The sequence below is a fragment of the Idiotropiscis lumnitzeri genome, chromosome 14, assembly GCF_059441095.1.
Source record: "Idiotropiscis lumnitzeri isolate Australia: NSW breed Sydney's pygmy pipehorse chromosome 14, RoL_Ilum_1.0, whole genome shotgun sequence".
Classification (NCBI taxonomy): Eukaryota; Metazoa; Chordata; class Actinopteri; order Syngnathiformes; family Syngnathidae; genus Idiotropiscis; species Idiotropiscis lumnitzeri.
In genome coordinates this window covers 16,040,919-16,063,579 of record NC_142404.1, presented here as the reverse complement: position 1 = coordinate 16,063,579, position 22,661 = coordinate 16,040,919, and the positions used below count along the sequence as shown (strand labels likewise).

General features: G+C 41.0%; 3 protein-coding genes across 4 annotated transcripts; all 3 read left to right on the top strand.

The window, feature by feature from the left end:
• The first annotated feature begins 631 nt into the window (after nt 1-631).
• On the top strand, nt 632-11,023 carry acvr1c (activin A receptor type 1C). 2 transcript variants are annotated; one of them, XM_088314958.1, is made up of 9 exons: nt 632-855; nt 4,387-4,617; nt 5,785-6,036; nt 6,288-6,518; nt 6,758-6,925; nt 7,031-7,187; nt 7,332-7,456; nt 7,532-7,662; nt 8,079-11,023. In XM_088314958.1, exons 1-9 carry the CDS (start codon nt 786-788, stop codon nt 8,367-8,369), a joined length of 1,656 nt encoding a protein of 551 aa, XP_088171084.1. In that variant the 5' UTR covers nt 632-785; the 3' UTR covers nt 8,370-11,023. The 2 variants fall into 2 exon arrangements, with proteins under 2 accessions (XP_088171084.1, XP_088171085.1); XM_088314959.1 differs by having other exon boundaries at nt 635-855; nt 8,083-8,364.
• A 1,768-nt stretch (nt 11,024-12,791) lies between these two features.
• Nucleotides 12,792-17,910, top strand: cytip (cytohesin 1 interacting protein). The gene is made up of 8 exons (XM_088315269.1): nt 12,792-13,151; nt 14,097-14,134; nt 14,222-14,276; nt 14,920-15,022; nt 15,592-15,685; nt 16,214-16,280; nt 16,356-16,422; nt 16,702-17,910. The coding sequence occupies exons 1-8, from the start codon at nt 13,014-13,016 to the stop codon at nt 17,145-17,147; spliced, it is 1,008 nt and encodes a 335-aa protein (XP_088171395.1). The 5' UTR covers nt 12,792-13,013; the 3' UTR covers nt 17,148-17,910.
• Nucleotides 17,911-18,627: 717 nt separating this feature from the next.
• Nucleotides 18,628-22,594, top strand: ermn (ermin). Its single transcript, XM_088315516.1, has 4 exons — nt 18,628-18,868; nt 19,759-20,314; nt 20,725-20,922; nt 21,401-22,594. Exons 2-4 carry the CDS (start codon nt 20,071-20,073, stop codon nt 21,685-21,687), a joined length of 729 nt encoding a protein of 242 aa, XP_088171642.1. The 5' UTR covers nt 18,628-18,868; nt 19,759-20,070; the 3' UTR covers nt 21,688-22,594.
• Nucleotides 22,595-22,661: the final 67 nt, after the last annotated feature.

Below are 22,661 nucleotides of genomic sequence, written 5' to 3'. Positions count from 1 at the left end.
TTCAATGCCTTCATAATGGTGTTTGGAAGGACATGTGGACTATTCCCGTACAATCTCGATACTTATCTCAGAGTTAAAACGTCGCAACACGCGAATGTTTTGTACATATTGTCCAAATATAGAATGTGTACTGCATTTAATGAGGTGTAACTGGAGTTGCTAGGAAACACATATATGTTCACAGTTGGGGGCGCATAAACCCCGCCTACCCCACAACCCCCATCCCCCTTGCACAAATATTCCTATCCTCCATGTTTTTCTTGAAAACAAATCCCCCTATTATTCATATTTCTTTTTAAAAAGAGACGTTTTATGCAATTTTTCAAAAATAATAAAATTTAAATTTTTTTGTATACAAATGCTATATGAACTTTTTACAAATCAGCAACTACTATATATATATATATATATATATATATATATATATATATATATATATATATATATACACTCAGAATAAAGAAATCGGCCAATCATTCTAGTGGCCACACGCACTGACTACCCGATACATTGTAGTATTATTGTGTACGTGCGTGTGCGCGCGGGTGTGCGTGTGCTTCACATGTCTCCATCAGTGGTCTGAGGCTGTGTAATCCTCTTACTTTCTCTCCCCCGCAGGGGAGGGCCGCAAAGCTCTCACTCTTTGCGTCGCACACTTTCCTCCTGTCGTTAGTGCGTGCGCGCTCGCGTGCGTGTGTGTGTGTGTGCGCGTGTGTACGTGCCGGCCCTCGTGGACCGAGCAGAGCTGCAGCGTCCGACCGGAGGGAACCCATGCGGTCCTTGCTATGAGTCGACCCGCCGAGCAGATCCTCCACGCGGCGTGGATTTTGCTGTGTGTGGCGCAGCTGAGCGCAGGTACTACACACAATGGAGAACACTGTGTCATTTTTCTTTTCTTTTTAAATTTTTTTTTTTTATTGTGTATGACTCATGTACAAGAATAACTACTTTGTCTTACTGTCTTGACCCATTTATTGTGTCATAAAAGTCGTAATAATCAATACAACCTTGGGTCGGTGTACCTAATGTTATGTCCCGTCAGTTTACTGTGCATTTATACATTTGCGTTTAATGAAGCTGAACAGAACATGAATCAACATTTAAATAAGTTAACAACGTCAACTGCTTTGTGAGGAAAAGACTCACTAATGCATTTTCTTCGTCAAGGTTTCTGATGTGCGTAATATGGGCGACATATACATCATTCAAGGATTTTGTTTAGAAACAGTCAAGTGAGAGGTTCGCAATGCTAAGGAAGTAGGATTTATTTGCCTTTTGAAGATTTTTGCTTTTTGAGGAGTGACAGAGGGGCACCGCCGTGTGCATATGTTTTTGCAAAAAGTGTGTTGAAAAACTAGAATTATTTGACGCTCAATTAATTTAAAAAAGAAATCATTCTTATTATTATTACTATTATTATTATTGTAAAAAAAAATCACATATGCTTTTCTGGTAATAATAACTATATTGCATTCATATGTCAATATTTAGATTAGATTTCTTGTAAATGGATTTTTTTCTCCTGGTAATATTTCTTTTAGGAATAGTGCTACTTTTATTCTTGTAATATTTCACTTTTTTCCTTGCTTGCAAAGTATGGTATTAAGATTTTTTTCCCCTTAATTAAGTTTGACTTTTCAATTATTTTGAATTAATATTCTTTTTCTCTGACTATTTTTTAAAATTCATTTTAGATTTCTCAGAATTGTAATTACTTTTCCTTTCAAAACTGCCAACTTCATTCTTGTGCTTTAAACTCCACTGACTATTTATTCTAATATTGCCTTTATTTTTTGTAAGATATTTTTTCTCATACTATAAAGACTTTCTTCTCATATACAAAAGAAAAATGCCAATAGTTTATTTCTTATCATATTTTTGAATTGCATTGAGGAATCTTCCGACTTTTATGACAATTATGACGATTGTGCAATTCTATTTCTATACTTCTTTTCCCAGTCTTGTTGCAAAGATGTGTCCGGATTTAATTGTGGGCAGCCCCCTTCATGTCACCCCACAGATTTGGAATAGGATTTAGGTCTGGGCTCTGATATCAATTAGTTTTTTGGTGCTCTGGATGTATTGCTCCCCAAACAGCTCCGTAAAGAGACAAAATGGTCTTGTATTGCCCATTTCTGGATTGAAGCACTCTGTATTAAATATAAAAACAACCCTGATTGAATGTGTGTATCGACACTTTTATAAATAAGTCCACCTGCATTTCATTTTGTAACCTTAAAGCCATCATCATCATCTTCCTCCTATTAGATCCCAAAATGGGATGCGAGCGTTTCTCTTCTGTGAGTGCTCATCCCGGGCAGGCAGAAAACTTTCAGGCAATCCAGTCATCACTTGAAGGCTTGCAAATGGCGCCACCAATTGCAACATAACACTTCACCGAGGAACTTTTTATTTCAAACCATTCTAGGAAAATGTCTGCGGAAGCGGGTCGCACGGGGATGAGTGCTTTGCACATCTGGCTCACAGTAAAGTGGTTTGAAATTCTTCAGAGCTCTCAATGTGAATATTTGGATTTTTTCATTCAACCAAAAACTGCCAATGGAAAAGTTCTGTGTCTATATATATATATATATATATATATATATAAACCAACTCCGAATTAATAAAGAACAAACCTTAACACTTTCCCATTACATGTCCAGCAAGTTTATTCAATTCAGTATTGTAATCATCTCAGTCTCACATTCTCTTCCTTTCATTTCCCCTAATTGTTTACTTGGTCTTGACCCGAGTTGTTGCCTGGCAACCGTCGGATGAGCGATGAAAGAATTTAGATGAATTTTTTAGCGCCTTAGGGATAATGGAGAAAAAAAAAGATATAAATCTAACTCAAATTTGTCAAAGCTGACAAGGTCAAACCTTAGAATTGGAAGAAGTGGCTGGGTCACTTTGTTGCTATGCGTGACGTCTGCGCTTTTGTGGATTTAATTCTTTGGAGTACACTAGCATGTCTCAGACGTCGACTCGTATGTGTTGTCAAATTGGCCGCTAATGTCTTCTTTTTCCTCTCTCTACGTTAAGATTATACATATTCGGGTTGACGAAATATCACCACATTTTTCTCCAAGTCCGATGTGTGTGTACTTCCTAATTCCTCCCCGAACTGGTGTCCGATTCTCATGACTATTGTTGCTCAAATTCCAAATCCTTGACGTCAAGCTCATTGAAGACTCCGAATATGTCAAGAATCTAGTTGAATGAAATGACATCAAGCGTTGAGTGAGGCGGGGATCACGGGCGGGCTTGTCAAACAAAGCCTGACAGCAGCTCCAAGTGGAACATGAGATTAGGTGGGTGTTAAACTAAGAGGCATTACTTGTGTTCCTCCACAGCAGCAGCAGCCGCAGCAGCAGCAAAACACTTAACACGGCCGCCATTACGTAACAGGTCTGCTTCCAAACTCGCTAACACCCCGTCAGGTACACCTGACGGCCATACACAAGAGCCTGAATAGAAGAACATCAAGCTTAATAACCATCAGAATAAATATTCAGTTTTAAAAACAAAACAAATAAATAAATAATCTGGGTCAAATTGACCCAAGTAGATTTTTTTTCAGTGGTGGATGGTCAAGGCCTTCATAGCCTACTCTACCAGCCTAACATACTCGAGAAATCATGATCATATTGTACACTTTGATGTCATCTTGTATCCTAGAGTTGATTTTTTACATTAGAGCTTTTATCCAATCAGAATTCAGATAGCTCATGTTGCCAGGCAGATTTCGTCATATCAGTAGTGCGCAGTATTCGTCCGAGGCCTTCAGATACAATCTTGTGGGCGTCTGTTGCGAGTGAATAATATATGGGGCTTTTTAAAAGTTGATAGACAGTTGTGATAGCCAATCAGATCACGAGTTGGTTACACTGAGCCTTCTCATTGGCCCTACATTGAAGGCGAGGGGGCAGCGCTATACGGAAACAACACAGCAGTCAGTCGTAACTGGCGACCGTTCGAAAATGTAAAATATATTCTTGCTTTTTTAAACCGCAATGGCCGAAGGAGGGAAAAGTGTGGATTAATGGCTGATACACTTGCGAGGCCATTTACAAGACGGACTTTTCAAGAGAAGCTAGGTCGTCCTTGCCTCACTCAGTACTGTGTAAGCATGTTTCTGTTTATTATTTCTCCAGCCGTGGTCTCATAATAGGAATAGATGAGGGATAATGACAAACATTTTCTAGTTACCATATAGCATTTTAGTTTGTGTCCCTTCATTTCAAAGCGTAAATTAAGAGCAAATACACGCAAATAAAATAAAAGTGTACTATTTTCCCCTTTATTTTACCTAACAGGCGTTAGCTCGATCCTATAGCGCATGACTACGTGTCAGATGTGCATCGGATAATTTTCCTTTTTTTTCAGGTCTGAAATGCGTGTGCCAGCTGTGCGACAGCCAAGTGTGCGAGACGTCGGCGAACGGCGCCTGCTGGAACTCGGTAATGCTGGTCGACGGCCGCGAGGAGACGCTCAAGTCGTGCCTGTCGCCGTCCGAGATGAGAGGTCAGCTTTTTTGCTACAGCTCCCCCAACGTCTCCAAGAGGAACTGCTGCTTCAGCGACTTCTGCAACAATGAGACGCTGCACTTACAGCCCGGTACGCTTACGCTTAATGTCAGAACTCTTTGTTATAATTTAAATATCATATTTTTATCATCTGATGATTACGTCACATACAATTTAAAAATTGTTCCTCTGTATTAATACCAAATACAGCACATACAAGCAAACAAAATGTGCGGGTGCTTCCCCCTTGCTGCCGATTTGCGCCAGTGTCGAAGTATGAATGGGACAGCGTCCAAGACAAGAATTGCATTTGTGACTGTCAAATCATATTTACAGATGTCACGTCTGCTGCGGCAAAGACATGACGGGAGATTAATTTGGTTATTGCTGTCGCCATTTGTTCATGTCCTTGCCCGGGGAGTCAATGGCTGTGGGATTTCCCACTCATTGTGGCCCCGGCGAGACGAGGTTGATGCTGATCCTGCTTAGATCCGGTGACATAACAGCGCTGGCACAGGCCATGGGACCATGTTTGGAACCACACACACATTTCTATTTATAATTACTGTACAGTCCAAGTGAATGGTAGATGGTCGCCATAAGGTTGAGAGGGATTAATTACACCTGCAATTGAACAACCGCAGCCAATGGAAACTGCTTAAAGGTCGGAGGGATTCCTCATTTTATAGTGAAAGCGTTTTGCATAATGGCTGACTTTCACACAGCGATCAAGGTTGAAATTGCTGGCTGACCAACCCAGTGAAAATGTCTGCGTTCTGCCATGACTTGTATTTAGGGAAAAGGCCAAAGATGTCTTGGGAAACTGTGATGGAGTTCAACTGCACATTGGGCCATCTGCACGTTTTAACTAACACGTGCTCGCGAGCGAGGAAACACTTTATGAGCGCTAAACGCTAGTCAAATGTCACCAGCCATAAAATTTGGGAACAATTTCAATTCTAAAATAAAATTTAAAAAAAATTAAATGACTGGACAGTGTTCCCCCTGACGAGTGACTCCACTAACAAGTTGGTCCAGATACAAGCCGTTAGGAGGATTTCTTTGCTTTGGCTTTGGCTTTGGCTTTTTGTTCAAAAATGGGTCTGCTTTTTTTTTTTCTTGGTGCTCATTTGTGTGAGACAAATGGACAAAAATGGATTCACATTCACACCTCATTTAAACATTTTACTTTGCCTCTGTAAAGCATGACATGGATTAGCTTTATGTATGAGCAACTTGCCTTGTCTTTGGTCACCAGAGAGGCCTTTGGAATCCGGTGACAGCAGCAGCGGCAGCAGGCTGCAGTTGGCCGTGGTGATCGTGGTGCCCTCGTGCCTGCTGTGCGTGGGCGTTGCGCTCGCCGTGTTGGTGGCGCAGCGCCAGCGCTGCGTCTACAGCCGAGCGCAGAAACACGACCCGGAGGAGGTCCTGGACGAACACATGCTCATGTCGCCTGACAAATGTCTCAAAGAGCTCATCTACGACATGAGCACTTCTGGCTCGGGATCAGGTTGGCTTCTCTTGAACTATTTTAACCATTTTTATTAATTTTAGTTTTAGTATTAGTTTTATTTTTTAAATTTTTTTTGAGAGGGAGAGAGAGAGAAAGAGAGAGAGAGAGAGAGAGAGGTGTATTGGGTAAGAAAGTACCATAAACTATAATTTTCAAATAAGATCGTTTTTTTTAATTTAGTGAACAGAAATGTTTTTTTCAGTTCGAGTTTTCCTTATTTTCGGTCAAACGTCATAACATCGGTGCAGGGCTTCCACTGCTGGTCCAGCGAACGATCGCCCGGACCATCATCCTCCAGGAGAGCATCGGGAAAGGTCGCTTTGGTGAGGTTTGGCGAGGAAAATGGCGAGGAGAGGACGTGGCCGTCAAGATCTTCTCCTCCAGGGACGAGAGGTCCTGGTTCCGTGAGGCTGAGATTTATCAGACCGTCATGCTCAGACATGACAACATCTTGGGCTTCATTGCGGCTGACAACAAAGGTGAGCAGAAGCTGATTCAGTGTGGCTGGCTCCCTCTAGTGGCATGCAAAGAATTACTGAATTAAATATTCCAAAATCCAGACCATTCATCCAGTACTTCAAAAGTATGTCAATAGTTTTTTTTCTGGATATAACACGTTTTGCGTGTATTTTGCCGATCACCACTGTCATATAACCACTTGCGACAACGGAGAGCAATAGCTGGTTGCTTTCTATTGACCTCGTACGGTGCGTTGCAGATAACGGTTCGTGGACGCAGCTGTGGTTGGTGTCCGAGTACCACGAGCACGGCTCGTTGTATGATTACCTGAACAGGTACACCGTTTCGGTGGAGAGCATGGTCGTCATTGCGCTGTCTGTAGCCAGCGGCCTTGCTCATCTCCACATGGAGATCATTGGCACGCAGGGTAAGTGTCGCTGTCGTACAGCCGTTCGCAACCCATTCTTTATATCTCATGGATCCTGCAGCTGATTGCGAGCTCATTTGTTCTAATGTTCGGCTTCGTTTGTAGGGAAGCCCGCCATCGCTCACAGAGACCTAAAGTCGAAGAATGTCTTGGTGAAGAAGAACGGCACGGCAGTCATCGCCGATTTGGGCTTGGCCGTGAAACACGACTCTGGCACGAACAGCATCGACATCCCCACCAACCACCGAGTGGGAACCAAGAGGTTGGACATACGTCAGTGAACACGCACTCACGTGATTGCACAATTATTGGGCAGCATCCAGGATGGAAATTGGATGGTTATAATTTCGTTTCATGTTTGGCGTCCCAGGAAGTCGATAGGCCCAAGTCCTGTTGTCTTCCGCAGGTACATGTCCCCTGAAATGCTGGACGAGACCATCAACATGAGCAACTTTGAGTCGTTCAAGCGGGCCGATATCTACTCGCTGGGTCTCGTGTTCTGGGAACTGGCCCGGAGATGTTCAGTCAGAGGTGCAGTGCCTTCTGTCATTCTCGCATTCAACTGTTCATGGTGAAAAGTGAATTTGTCAAATTTGTTTCACGTAGGACTTGACGAGGATTTCCAGCTGCCTTATTATGACATGGTGCCTTCAGATCCCTCGGTGGAGGACATGAGGAAGGTGGTGTGCGAGCAGAAACTGCGACCAAACATTCCAAACCAGTGGCAGAGTTGTGAGGTGAGACTGGACTCATCAGATTTTTTTTTTTTTTTTGTGCTCCTGTAATGGCCCAAGATGCCACAAGATGGTGCTAAGGCTCTGGCTAAATTGAACCGCAGTCATTTGTGGCAAAGAAACATGCTTCATACCAACAGAGAGAAAAGCTGTGAATGAGGGGAGTAATTAAGTTTAGCCTGGGTTGTTAGTGGAAGTGCTGCATGTGCATTTTTCTGACAATAATCCCCCCAATTCTTTTTTTTTATTGCGTAAAATGAGTTTGAAACATTTGAGATGTTAATTTTTGGAGCAATAATCCTACCTTGCTGTAAATCTGTAGAGGAAATGAGCCCACCTTACCACAAAAAAAATTACATACAGGAAACCTTTTGAATTAAAAAAATATGCAATGTCTCCGTGTGTACTATGTTGACAAGCTAGGCTCTGCGCGTTATGGGCAAGCTGATGAGAGAGTGCTGGTACGCCAACCCCGCCGCCCGCCTCACCGCCCTACGGGTCAAGAAGACAGTCGCTCAGCTGTCCGCCGTCCGAGACGTCAAAGAGTAGAAACATTTGTCAGACCCAGGACGGGTCAGGAACGGTGCTGCTGGACTGGGTGGGACCACCCCAGCAAGGTACCGTCCCGGGCCCACATGCTCTTCGGATTACAACCACACAGAGTCGATGGAGGTTGTTGTCGGTGCCAAAGGATAATGGGAGATGCCTGAGGCAGCTTAGCACCACTGTTATGGTTATTAGAACCAAACAGGTTGTATAAAAACATGACAATGTTTAAACCTCTTCTACCTCGCAAATTGAAGTGCCGGAAATGTTGATCCTAGTCACCTCGTTGTGCCATGTCTTGTAGGAAACACAATGTTGTAAGAGGTAAGTAGTGTGCTATTTGCTAAGGTTACGTGTGGACATCTCTTTTCGGTGAAATGTCTTAATGGTCTGTGAAGAGAGGCACTTTGTATTTCGCACCCCGAGTCAACAGGGGGCAGCAGCGATCCAGCGCCCCTCTTTTTTTATTTTATTTTTTTTTTTTTTAAATACCAACTTCCTTCAAAGGAGATGAGAGGAAAGTTGCAGTGGAAGCTATAATGGTTGAATACAATCTTTTCTGACAACATCCATTTTATTTCAAATATCAGAGTTGTTTCTATGGGAAATACTTGAAATACACCTCATTAAACATTTAAGTTGCTGTTAAGTGAAAATAAAAATGTAGGTGATGAGTTTAGCCCACCATAGTGTTGTTTACAACTCAATTGAATTTGTATGATTAAAAAAAAAGGGGCAAGTACATAAAAGAAAGCTTTAAAGTCACGAACAGACCCGCAAACTACTACTCATAACTTTCTTAAACCGACACATCTTGACATGTTTGAGCCGTGAAAATATATTCTCATAAAGCCTCTGCTGCCTGGAATTTTCCCCGCCGGGTCATTGAGAGGCTTTCCACACCGCGACGAGGGTTGCTAGGCACTAGCTAACTGGCCACCTAGCAGTCTGAGATGCTAGCCGCTAGCTAATTTGCAAGCTAGCAGGCTTCTGGGGATCTTCACAGGCGGCGGCGTAAGGGCAGGATGTTGAGCAGGATGGTGCTCTCTTGACTTTGCTTGCTTTGTTCTTGCTTGGTACTTTTAATGGGCGAGCGCTTTAGACATATTTTTCCACCAAATTTGGGTCAAATTCCAAATTGTCCGATTTTCTCGGCGTTCGCCTTTAGAGGTTCCACTGCAAGTCGATTCAACCTCTCATCTCTGATGAAAAACCGAGACGAAATGTCTTCTCCATGTTCACGATTGCCTCTTGAGGACCAGTTGGCCTCTTCCGTGAAGAATGTAGAAAAAAAAAATAGCATATTGTTCATTTGTTATGTTTCTTAAGACTTGGCAGTCACATAAGAATATTTAAAAGATTTTGCACGGTTAAAAGCATTCCATTGCTGAAAAGAGCTGAATCTATTTTTTTTTTTTAATTTTTGGGGACAGACGGACGCTCATCCATGAATGTGAAACGAATGTATTTTTTTTCCTCAATGTATTTCGATTTCAAAACCAAAGTTGCCTGCACACCAGACAAATGTCCTTTGGAATCAGGAAAACCATCGCATGAGGCTGCTTGAGTAGAACAACTGTTACATTAGACTACTTGAATAGGATGATCTTGTATCCGTCGGAGAAGGGAAAGTGCACACTTGTACTTGCGCGTGTTTGGACTTCAATATCCAACTTGAATCTCTGGGATGTTTGTTTGTAGTCCCTAACCACGTTGCGTTTATCCAACCACTTGCACTTGTATTCAATTAAGCAGGAACAGGACATCTTTCCAAGCCTGCGTTAAAAGTGGACATTGATTCATGTAGCAAATGGAAAGCACATATTTGCAGCTTTATGTCATGTAAAAAAAAAAAATAATACAAATTGCAGTATTAACAAATGCACTTTTTTGATTGATTTTGAATCATTGTTAAGAAAGCTTGAAACTTCCATATGTGTCATATCTGCTTTTCCATGAGAGTCAAGCATGCATTGATGAGATTAGAAAATCATTTTCAAGTGGAAGAATTTTGAATGTGCGAGTTCTCAGCTAACCTGTTGTGAGGAATGCAAAACATTGTCATTCATGTGACTGCAGACTTTGAAAGCCCTGAGGTTGAATGACCCATTCAGAATATAACCAATATTTTCTGAAAAAAAAAAAAAAATTCTAGAGCAGGCACGGGGCAACTGGCTAACAACAAATAAAAAAATCTTGAGTTGTAATAATGGTGTTCACCACTAGATGGTAGACATCGCTCACTAGCACCTCCAACGAAGAAGAGAGAGCGCTGTCTTTCAGGTGAACTAGGAAGAAGATTATATTTCCACTGAATTTAAACGCAAAACCTTTCTCCATAGTTCACTTCGAGACATTATCAGCTACAAACGATTTCAAACTAAGTCGCCCCTTCGACAGTACACTGATCTCAAAAGCACACCAACAACTGAACCGTTGACAGTTCGTTTGAAGTCAGTGTTACTAAAATTGTATATATATTCTATGCTTAACTTTGTTACGCTAAGAGGACTAAGTGAGTTGAGTTTTGTGAAAAAAAAAAAAAAAATCTTGCACTCATCGTTTGATTGCTGTTCAGCAGTTTTGTGCCATCTCAACGGGAAGTTTATGCAAGAGAGTTCTTTGCACGAGGAAATTAAAAATTCCAACATATTGGATGTATGTTCAACTTAAGGGATTCCACTTTATTCACAAAATTCGCAAATGTAATATATTTTGTGATATAGATTTGACTGCTGCGATTGTCTTTCCTGTGCACAATTGCCGCTTTCATTTTGCACTATATATTAAAAGCAAGCCAATAAAGTGTTTTTCTCTTTTTGGTGAGTGAGAAACAGGTGGTCTTTTTTTCTCTCTCTTCATTTCAAAAGAAATGTGTGGTTTGAAGGACTTGTCACGGTTGCAAATAGGTAACCTTTGGATTATTACTGGCCATGACTCATTCTCGGCTTTCTGTTTTCTTACAAAGTTTAAGATGTTAAGACGTCCGTTAGACAGGAAGCCCGGCAGCAATCGTCACTGATTGAGTCAAGCAGCTCAAATGTGGTTGAAGTTGCTTTTCATGCAGCATTTCATGGGAAGCACCTTTAAACTGTTTTCATTCATATTAGACACTTCTGCACGACGAAATGACGTCAAATGCAACCGATGCTTTGTGGTTTAAAAAAAAAAACACCTCTGATTGGATTCTGTTCTCCTAAATTTCATGTGGAAAACTGCTTTCCTCTGGTTGGTAGCTGCCAATGTGAGCATTTTGTGGCTGCCTTGTTGTTTAATTGTGCACTCCGAAGCTGTCGCCCGGTGAATACCCTGGGAGTTATTTCAAATAGTTTAGTCATGATCCAAGTTAAAGACTTCAGTTTCCCTGCGTCGTGTCTTGTCAACTTGTTAGGTTTTTGTCTCCCCCTTGGTCTCGTCAGACCCATTCCTTGCATCCACCAATCAGCTCCCTCCACCCACCTCTGTCTTGTCTAGGTGTACCTTGTTGTCTCCAGTATTCTTATATTTAGTTGCCTTTTTTTTTTTTTTTTTAGATGAGATGCACTGACAAATAAAACATCTTGAATCATGTGCTAAAGAGCAATTTCCATGCTGCAGATGTTCCTAATCTTGTGGCCCTACATACTGCACAACAAGCACATACTTATTAAAAGAACAAAACGGAGGCTTTGATTCAACTCCAAAAGAATATGCATGTGGATTTTCATCAACACGATCCAGCCAGTAGGATGGGGGGCTTTGATCATAATGACGCCATGAATATTTCGGGGGGGCTCTCAATACAGGGAGTGACACGGGCGGGCCTCCCAATAAATCTTCCTTTTGATCATCCCGATAAGACGTGTGAGTCTTTCTGCATGGAAGCATGCTGCTAAAACCTTCTAAAGCTTTCGGGATGCGCGCAGGTGTTTGTCACGCTTTGCTTGCTCTCGACACTTGGCGCATCAAATTGCTGAGACTGCAGAAAAAAAGGACAATAACCATCTCAAGTGACCCCTTGCTTTTTATTTTCCCATCAGACCATGCATCCGCCACTATGCAAAGACATTTTGCAATGAGAAGAATCGGATTTTATCTTGGAAAAATTGGGATTACCTTGGCATAAAGTCAATTTTCAATTCATTTTAGAAGTAAACATGCCAAAAATAGAATTGTACCAGTGTTCAGCAGTTGTTGTACCTGAAATAAGTCATTTATGATTATTTTTTTACTTTTATTATACTGGCTGGTGTTTAAATGAAAATAATCTTAAATATGCGTGATCACGTCTCCATGTGTTGCCACTTGAGCAAATAAATGCAGTCAAGCACATTTCATACACAATTGCTATTTTTATGCATTTACAGTCAATTTTATTAATTATGTTTTAATACAAAACAGCACTATTCTTCATAGAAAACGAATTCAGTAGACCCCTGCTTACTCGCGGTTCGGCCCCTACGGATTCACCTGTCCTCGGATTAAAAAAGATTTTTTACAACAGCAGTTTTATAAATCAACGTTGTCAAAGCACACTTCCTTCTGGCAAATTACAGCGCTAATCACATTTCCTCTCAGTTAAAACGCAAATTATGATGCGTGGTGGCGCTGAGCGCCACGCACGTCAGGTGACGTTGACATCCCCTTTGACTCGTTCGCCTTTCAGCTGCGGCGTACACGCACGCACGCGTGCACGCGCACGTCTCCAGTCAAACAACCAACGGCTTGTCGGACGCAGCGCGACGATGCTCTGAAGCGCCTCCACTTCTGTCAATCTGTCCCTTCTCCCCCGATTTTCGGCCTCCACCACCACCCACCTCACGTACGCCATGAACCCCGGCGGACGTCCAGCGCAGGCCGGCGCCGAGAGGAAGAAAAGCTCGCTGTGGTACAGACGCTCGCTGAGGGGCAGCAACGACCACCACAGACACCGACACAGCAGCGACTCTCTGCCCAGAGCACCCAAGGTGAGACTTGAATAGCTTCAAGCGTCTGCATTTATTTAATTTGTAATTTGTAAACACAAGTTCTCTTTCAAAAAAAAACTTTTAAGCATAACTTGTTTTTTATTGTAACTGATAAAAAAAAAAGTACGCAGAAACTGTTCTGGGTAAAAGTGTGCCTAATGAGGCGAACGCTGATTCGTCTCATTTGCTTACCTAAAAGTAAATTAGTACGGATTTAACTTTACTGGAAGTACAAAAGCAAAAATATTTTTTTACTTTTAATTCTGAACGATACCTGCTTTGATTATTTTTTTTAAACAAAGAGGTAAGGAGTAACAAGCACAGGTAGGTGTCTATCGAAATGGAGGCATGGAATGGAAAAGAAATGTAATGGTGTAATTTATGTTTAAAGGTATGACAAATCTGTCAAGTTTAGTTTGGTTTTATTTTTTAAAGTAAAGCTGTCTTGTGTTTTTATGCATTGAAATAGTGTGCTTAGTCGCACAACTAGTATTAGCAAACTTTTGTTGATATATTATGTGATTTCATACTTCATAAGCATAAAAGCAATACATATTTTCTTCCCACCAGTTTTTTTAAAGAAAAATTGACATGCAATTAGCTTATTGCTGAGGCATTATCTTTCCGAATCGTTCTATATTGAGAAGCAGATTATCCCTGATTTAGTGTGAGGTTTTCCACAAATTCCCAACAGCAGCGTTAATGTGGCCCAAACGCTCGTGATTTTTTTTAAAATCTTATTTGTTATGTAACACTGCGGTGTTACAAGCAAGACTCCACTGAAATGTGAATTTTATATGATGCAGTTAAATTATATAGCGCATTAATATCATTGTGAAGGCTCAAGTCTTACTATTAGTGTAGTATTTCCTCTAATGTGATTTGTGGATTTGTGAAGTGGACAGTACACGCAGCATTCGTGATTTTGCGTTTCTTGTTTTTCAGCCCAAACAATTCCTGGTTGACTATTCTGATCCTCAAAGGTACAACTTTTTTTTTTTTAAATTGTTGCTATGAAATGTGTTGTGTATACTGCAACTTTGACTTTTTAAGTTTTTTCTTTTGCTCAGAATGACAATCATCCTGGAAAAGGAAGACAATGAAACGTTTGGATTTGAAGTTCAGGTACCTCTTAATCCAGGAATCCCTTGGAGGGGGGGAGGGGTGTGTGAAATTCTTCTGAGCACCTCCTCAGAATCCTAACGGCAATTAAAGATAACTACGACATAAACACGAAATGCCAAAGAAAAAAAGTTATATATTGTTGTGATGAAAAATCCTAACCTTATGAGGTCAGTTGAATTTTTCCAACATGATAGTAATATTTGTATTATTGTGCAACAAAGTGTCCTCATTTGGGGAAAAAAAGATCTTTTAGAAAGTGGAAGTAAAAATAAACAAGTGAGAAAATGTGGTTTCACAAGTGTACACACCCTCTTGACTGGTGATGTGCCTGCATCCACAATTAACAAATCACATGAAACTGTTCCAAATAGTTCCGAAAAAGATTCCTGGAATGTCTGAACTTTATTTGGGGTTAATCAGATGCCTTTAAATATTTAAATGCTGATTTTTTTTTTTCACTTTAAGTGGTGATTTGTGAACTGTCATGAAGTTATGGTACCAAGAGCTTTATGATTGTTCTATTTGTGCATCATCAATAATTTCATTTTAAATCCCAGTTTCTCTCTTTTTCTTGCTCATTTTTTTTTTTTTTTTTAAATCTCATTTTCTGTTTTTTTTAAATCTCATTTTCTGTTGTTTGCAGACCCACAACCTGCAGCTCAGGAGCAGCTCTGCAGTGGAAGTGTGCACGTTTGTGAGCAGGGTGGAGGACAACAGTGCTGCAGAGACTGCCGGCCTGACCGCAGGTGAATGAGCTCACTTCCTCTGATACGACGAGCCTTCTATATGCTCTCATACATGTTCGACCTCATTTTACCTTTCTGGTTCTCATACTTGTAGTGTAGTTTGAGTACAACTGCGCATCCGTTATAAAAACTGAATTCAACAGTCTTTACAGAGACAGTTTAAAAACACGTCGGCCTAACTTGTTTGATTGAGAAATTATGATTTGACTTCCTCTGATCCAAGTTTCGTGTGCTACGCATCATGGCTTGTCACCTTTTAAATGGACCCACTGACTGATTACAAGTTTGAAGACACCTGTGATGCTAATTAGACATCACACTTTGGATGCACAAGTCGCGATGGTCAAATTGTTTCCAATTTTATTTCTGAGTAGTCGTGTCAGCCTTGAGCGGCACAACCAGACATTTTTCTCCAGGCTTGTTTCTCCAGTTGGATTTTTCTAATGATTCCGTTGAAGTTGAGTGTGACAAATAATGAAAAAAAAAATGGCGTCCAGTGATCATATTTCTTGCCCTACATATGCTATTTGTCGTCACGTCCTCATCCCTATCTTCACTCACCATCACAGGAGATGTCATCATCACCATCAATGGCGACAGCATTGAAGGATTCTCTCATCAGCACATCCTGGATCTGATAAGAGGATCAACCAACAGTTTGAAGTAAGTGAATATGCGCTACTTAGTCAAGCAAAATACGCTCATGACGATTATTGCTGCAGGAAAATCTGTTTATAGTCATTTAGAGACATTTGATAATCGGGCTCACCAGAACTGCACACCACATAACGATATCGCTCTTCCTTTACAGAGACTCTCCTCTCTTAATTCATTCACTGCCATTGACGGATATAGACGTCAAAAGTATAACATTCACGATTGTCGGCCCCATCCTTTTTTCAAGCTAACTCGGAATGAGAAAAAAAAACTCTTACCACACCCCAAAGGATAGGATAATAAATCACTCATAATCTTTTAGCAACATCTCGGGCCAACCAAAACGGCACATATCTTCACCTCCGTCGTGATTGGCCAACTTCAAATTTGGAATTGTAAATATTAAACAGGTTAAACAATTACAACCGTCACACCACAGGATAATCAATTAGGATAATCGTTTAAAAACCTCCACGCGAAAGCGAAAAAAAAAATTGGGCCTGATTGTTGATGACCGTGTGCCCTCCACCCCAGGTTGGAGACCGTCTGCGGTAGTGTGGTGAAGTGGATTGAGCTGGAGAAGAGGGTGAACCAACTCAAGGTGCGTTTCTTGCTTGCGCTTCAACGAGGACAAAAGCGCCGGATTTGTAACTTGTGTGTTTTGTTTCCTGCATAGCAATCGTTGAGTGAGAAACTGCTGGAGCTGCAAGCGCTTACATTACGGGAACAACGCCTAATCGGCGGTGAGAAGCTTCAAGCCAGCTGTCAGACCACAGCACTTCCTTTTTCACACGCGTTCTCATCTGTGAAATCGTATGATAGGAATTCAAGCGTGAACGTGACATGTACAGTGGAAAAAATTAAATACGGCAAAATACGGTTTCATTCTTAAACTGTCCTCATCCCCCGCAAATTTTGGGGGATTACTGTACGATTACAATGGAGTTCCGCTGAAAAATTCATTTTGATTTCCTGTTACAAACTTTTTCACTCATCGAGCCTCTTCTGTCTTATGTGTCCAGGCACCTTGAAAGAAAGCAACCTCTCATCAGATTCCTCAGAAGTTCAGAACTCCCCCATGGGCTACCGCAGCCTCCGCTTTTCCAGCGACAGCAGCTACAGGGGACTGGTGACAGACGACAGTGACCAAGGGAGCGTGTTCGGGGACCTGAGCTCACCCAGCCCCTGCAGCGCCGCCAGCGCCACCCAAGAAGAACACTTTTTCTCTCGCAAGTATTCATCCGGCTCCAGTCATCTCCATCACACCATCGGACGATCCAGCAGCTCCAGTTTGGCCAGCAGCAGCGGCAGCAGCATCGGCTCGCAGTCTCCGACCTGGGATAGAGCAAGGATCACCTCTTTGTTCGGTACGCTGCCCAGAAAAACCAAACGGACCAACGTTCGGAAAAACATCCTCAAGTTGATTCCTGGACTGCATCAGAGATCGGTTGAAGAAGAGGAGACTTAGGGAGGTTGTTACACGGCACAACTGTCACCAGATATGCAATTTGGAAAACAGAAACAGCAGATTGGTCTAAATGCTGAAAAGAGGACATTGTCATTCTTAAACATGCAAAGATATGTGACAACTTAATCGATTTTTCTATTTAAGTGTGAGAGACCATACAAAACAAGGGAAAAAAATGTGTGCTCTTATAGCGTGAGGTGTACTGAAGATGATCAACAGCATACCATACACAACTATATTTGCCATTTCAATCACTAGTTTACTCCCTGAGCAGATTGGAATGAAAAATAAAATTACTCATAACACACCACAGGATTAGCCGTCACGATCATTTTTCAGGGACTGGATAATCGGGTCGATCAACACAGGCAACGATCTCTCTGTTGAAAATCACAAGTCTCTTTGGCCAAACCAAAAGTTTAGCACCAAAACTGACCTGTGAGAGCAGATCAACACACCTCCGGAAAATCTGCATACATTTTGGAATCAAATCGAATGTTCACATTTCTACTTAGTAGTGTTTATGTTAAGGAACTATTGGTGATCAATATTGTCTGTTTATATTGGACTTTTTTTCCCCCATGCCTGGCACCCACCTGGTTCACTGATATGTAGCGGTTGGCACAAAAGCATTATGAAAATTTGTTATGAGTGTGCACTGAATGTATCTTCACAAATTGACAAATATTCACGGATGTCATATTCTGCAGAATCCTACTCGCTTGAATAAATGAATAAATGTGTTTCCTGCTCTCATCGGAAAGTGGCCGTGCTGTCTGAGCCACAGAAGTTGTGTTCACATAGCTACCGGAATCGTATTTTGAACCAAAAACAGTCTTGCATTGTGTACATTACCACTTAGCTCAGAACAGGATGCGGGTACGGGAGTTTACCGCCTGTGTTTTTATTTCCAAATGTCAGTTCATACACTGGGTGGGCCTTGATTTATGCATTTAACGAAGTGGCAAGAGCATTTTTTCATGTGTCTTATCTTTTGCCCAAAACGTTGTAAATATAATGGCTACTTGATGCTTCTCAAGTCACTTCAACATAGTGGGCACCAAAGTTCTTTTAGCTAATGAAATGAACTAAAATTGAAAAAACATTTTAGTTAACAAAATAAAAACGAAATTACGTTTGAAAAAAAGAAAAAATTTAGTTAATAAAAACAAAAATGCGTTTTAAAAATGAAAACTAACTGAAACTAAATTTTACGTTAACAACACTAACGTTCTCGTCGTTGGCAATTAATCTAATTAGGGGGCATTAAGGGTTGATTTAAATTACTACACTACTGATTACTGCAACGCCATTAGCATTGAAAAGGATGTCGAACAGTTGGCTGGGAGTTGTCCTCTTTGTATCTGTCGCACAGAAGTGACATCATCAACCAGCAGCCAATAAGAACAGTTGACATCGCTCCGAGGTGTTTCATATATGAAAAAAAAAATCATGTGGGATAAAACTATTTTTTCCCCATTTATAAAAGACCGCCCAAGCCACCTTAACGGATTCTGTTTTTATTTTCGTAATTTTTACATGTTGCCCAATTTGTGTTGTACATATGTATATATGTAGTCCTGTAAAGTAAGGAGTTTAAGTTAGGAGACACTTAGGAACCAATGGAGGCAGGTGAATGGCAGCTCAGGGGTCCTCGCGGGTCCTAATCAGAAAATACCTTCAGGGAAGCTGGCGTGGTCATGTCGTGTCGTGTGTTGCGGGTGAGTGATAATGCTTTCTTTTTATTTTATTTTTTTATACTGAAGGGCTTTATTTAAATGTATTTTTGTACTTTGCAGTTGTCCTTTGTTGTTAATGCTAATCAGAAAATGCCTTCAGTGAAGCTGGCGTGGTCGTGTCATGTCTCGTGTGTTGCCGTGCATGTGGCCCAAAATATCAACTCAAATGTCTTCGTCCAAACACTTACATGTACAATATACAAAAAAAGTACACTGTACAATTGTGTTTAATACTTAAACATAATCAGAATTTCAATCCACTGCACTCATTGTAACTCAAAGTCTGTGGACTGTTTCTTTAAAAATGAGAACTAATACGAACAAACTGATTTCGAAAAAAACAAAAAAAAAAAACCTACGAAAAAAAAAAAAAAAAAAAAATCCAAAACAATAGTAATCTGGTTGGCACCAAGATTGCGCCAAAGCAATGCATTAAGATCTTCAACTGAAGTTATCGCCAAAGAATTTTTGCACCAAAGAACATAAAGCAACTCAATTCACTTGAGTTTAGTTCTTCGGCACCAAAATATCACAGGTTAGCTCCAACACACGACTTGACACATGGTGGCACCAAAGCACTACCTGACTCATTTCAACAGAGTTCCTCCTCGACATTAAGATGGTGCAAAATCAATATGTACTTGTATTTTATAGATGGGTTTGTCTTAAGCATAAGAACAGACTCTCTTTAGTGAGCAGCAATTGTTACCAAATTTGCGAATTTTGAACCGCAAATGCATGGTTTCACGGTTTGATTTGTTTGTAAGAATTTCTTCAAAATGTTCCTCGAAGACGTCGAGAAGAGTACGCATAAGTGGTGTAAGTGTCGAAAACCTGTGGTGGAATGTTAATCCCGCCTGGAAACTTTACAGAAAGAAGACTGGTCACCCAAGAAAGATTAGGGATTGGGTCCAGTCTCTGTATGTTGTGAAGCTCGAGTCACAAAGAGGCTTTGTTGGAGCCGACAACAAAACCTCTGTTCGTTGCTCACAAACGATTACATCGGGGAGAGGACTGCCAAGCTTGACCTTGCACTACCAACTCCCAGTGCTACACATACGGGACTATTTCCCAATAATTTGCTCGACAAACGTTGAGTTTCAACGCTCATTTATCACTGCCACCGGACATGAACGTAATGCCAAGCCTCAAGATGTTACATTTCTGAGTCAACGGGTCAAAAGATGGAGATGGAGGAGAGCCCAAAGTTTCCAAAGTCTGCGGCTCCCGAAGGGGAGGAGGAGGAAGTTGTAATGGCCTCACAGGTACTTGAGATCATTTGCGGATTCGCGCCCGAGTTGAAGCGCCACAACTCGGATACAGAGGACAGAGATGTGTGGTCGGTGGAGGAAGGAGACGACTCGGTGTTCTACAGTGACGAAGACCAAGCCGAGGAGCACGGAAGGCCCAAAAGATCTCCCGATGCAGGCAAGTGCAGATGAGTTTTTAACAACGAAATGGCTTGCGTCGCAAAGGACATGGAAAAGTTATGGTTAATTTTTGGTAACTTTCCCGAAAATGTCGGGTAAATTCCCCCCAAAAATCCATCCATCTGTTATCCAAGCCGCTCTTTAAGAAATGTTTAGTAAATGTCCACAAAATGTCTGGAATATTTCCTGATAATTTCCTCAAAGTTTCCATTAAATTAAATTTCCTGAAGTTGCTCGTTTCATCGATTTTGATGGACAGCAGACGGCGATAAAGGACAAAATGGCAGCACAGAGATCGATGGAAAAGGATAGAATAATCTACTTTGTTCTTATTCCGCGACTGCAATATTAATCAGGATAACATGTTCTTTAGACTAATGAGGGAATATATGACTTTTACAACCCTAGAAGCGGCCAATGTGGATGGTCAACTTTCAGGGACGAACGAGGAGGCCCTCCGGAACCAATTCAAAGAAGCATGTGAGGAAATCCGGGCTGAAGAAATTGCGCGAAATACTGAGACTCATGGTACGGATGTGATTGCCTCTTCTGAGCTTAACGACGCTTTTAAAGACAACCGAGAGCAGAGCGAATCCTCACAAGAAGGTAAGTACGCAGGCGACATTCAACCATCTAGTTCAGTTCAGACAAGTTGAGGAGAAACTTTGGCAAGCTGTCCGTCTAATATCCTACTTGTGATGATTTATTTCCTACTACTACATGACATTTAGTGAAATTTTTCCCCCACTATTGCCTTCCACTACTTTGACAATTTATCACTAATTAGGTAAAGTTGACAACTGTGTGATGTCATTAAGTTCTACAAGTTAACATCTAGCACTTCACTGGTAGATGCAATGTTATTGACAAAAATGTTAAACAATACTGGACCTAATATGGATCCCTGAGGAACACCTTTGGATAAAGGAAGGTGAGCTGCGAGAGCCTCTCACCCTCACGGACTGAAAACCACCAATTAATTATATTCTGAGCCAGGCCAGACAGCCCTCGTAATCCTAGAGGAAAAAAACACGACTTCTTCTATAAGTGCTCTAGTCGTTCTATCCCTTTGCTTACATGTAAGAGGAACAAGCAGTTGAGCAGAAGCGGCCACCTCACGACGGCAGCTTCTTTCAGCAGCCGAGCTCCAGCTCAGAGTCAGAAAAGGAACCTGACGTCTGCCATCCTGACGTGTTCCCTGCCTACTCCACGCTACCTCTCCCCAAGAAGTCCTCGGACAACCTGGCAAGCCAGGAATCCTTCAACCACCTCGCTGCCGCCAAATACAGCTCCGTATCGTACCGCAAGATCCAGCGAGGAAACACTCGCAAGAAAATCGAGGAGTTTGAATACATTATGATGAATTTGTAGTGACATCATCAAGGTGTGGTGCAAAAATGTACCTATTTTCCCATCTAAATTATGATCCCATTCAAAGAATTTAGTTTTGCTCAAAACCAATATGCTAATTCGTAGAAAACTTCTGTTGCTCAAAACATAAAGGGAACATTTTAAATCGCATCTCTGCCGATTACGTATTGTACTTGCCCATCTCCTGGTATGTTGCCCATGCTCTTGACACGCTACTGTGCTGCTGACTTGGGAGTTCCACAGAGATGATTATGAGTTCCCTTTATTTTTTGTTCAACCTTTCAGAACAATGTTGCTTGAAAAAAAGCTTAATTTTGTCGTGTTTTTAACTCATCCATATTGCCTGAAATATGTGTCACCAGAAACGGAATTGGAATCATTTAGCTTTGAATTTCTTTGTTTTAGGAGATTCCATTTTTCTAGAGAGCCCTTGTGTCACGTGCTCAAAAACAAAGGTGCTGAAGTGTACTACGACATAAGTGTATCCATCAATTGCCATTCCTTATTTGTTCATTTCAATCTGAATTTAGAATATTGAAATAAACTGAAGGTGAAAAATTTCATTTTCAGAAATCAAAATAAGAGTTATAGAGCAAAAGAAATGCTTTTCATAATTTTTAACTCAGTGTCAAGTTTAGTCGGGTTCTGTTCCAAACTAATAAATTAAAATTTTCAATACAATGATTGAAATTATGTTTAGTGATTGAATTTCAAATAATAAATTATTCAAGTTTATTCTCTGGTGTCACATATTTTAGCCCATACCTCTTTATTTTATTTTTAACAATGCTACAAAGACGGGTTGTGAATGTTCTATGACATCTAAAACAAATGTACAATACTTATTCTACACTGTTTTACAAATAAGATGATGTAAATGTGAAATAAACACACAACTACTATTTTATCTGAATTTCTGGTCATTTTATTTGCACAAAACAAATTAAAAAAATATTTTTTTCCCCAGTACGACA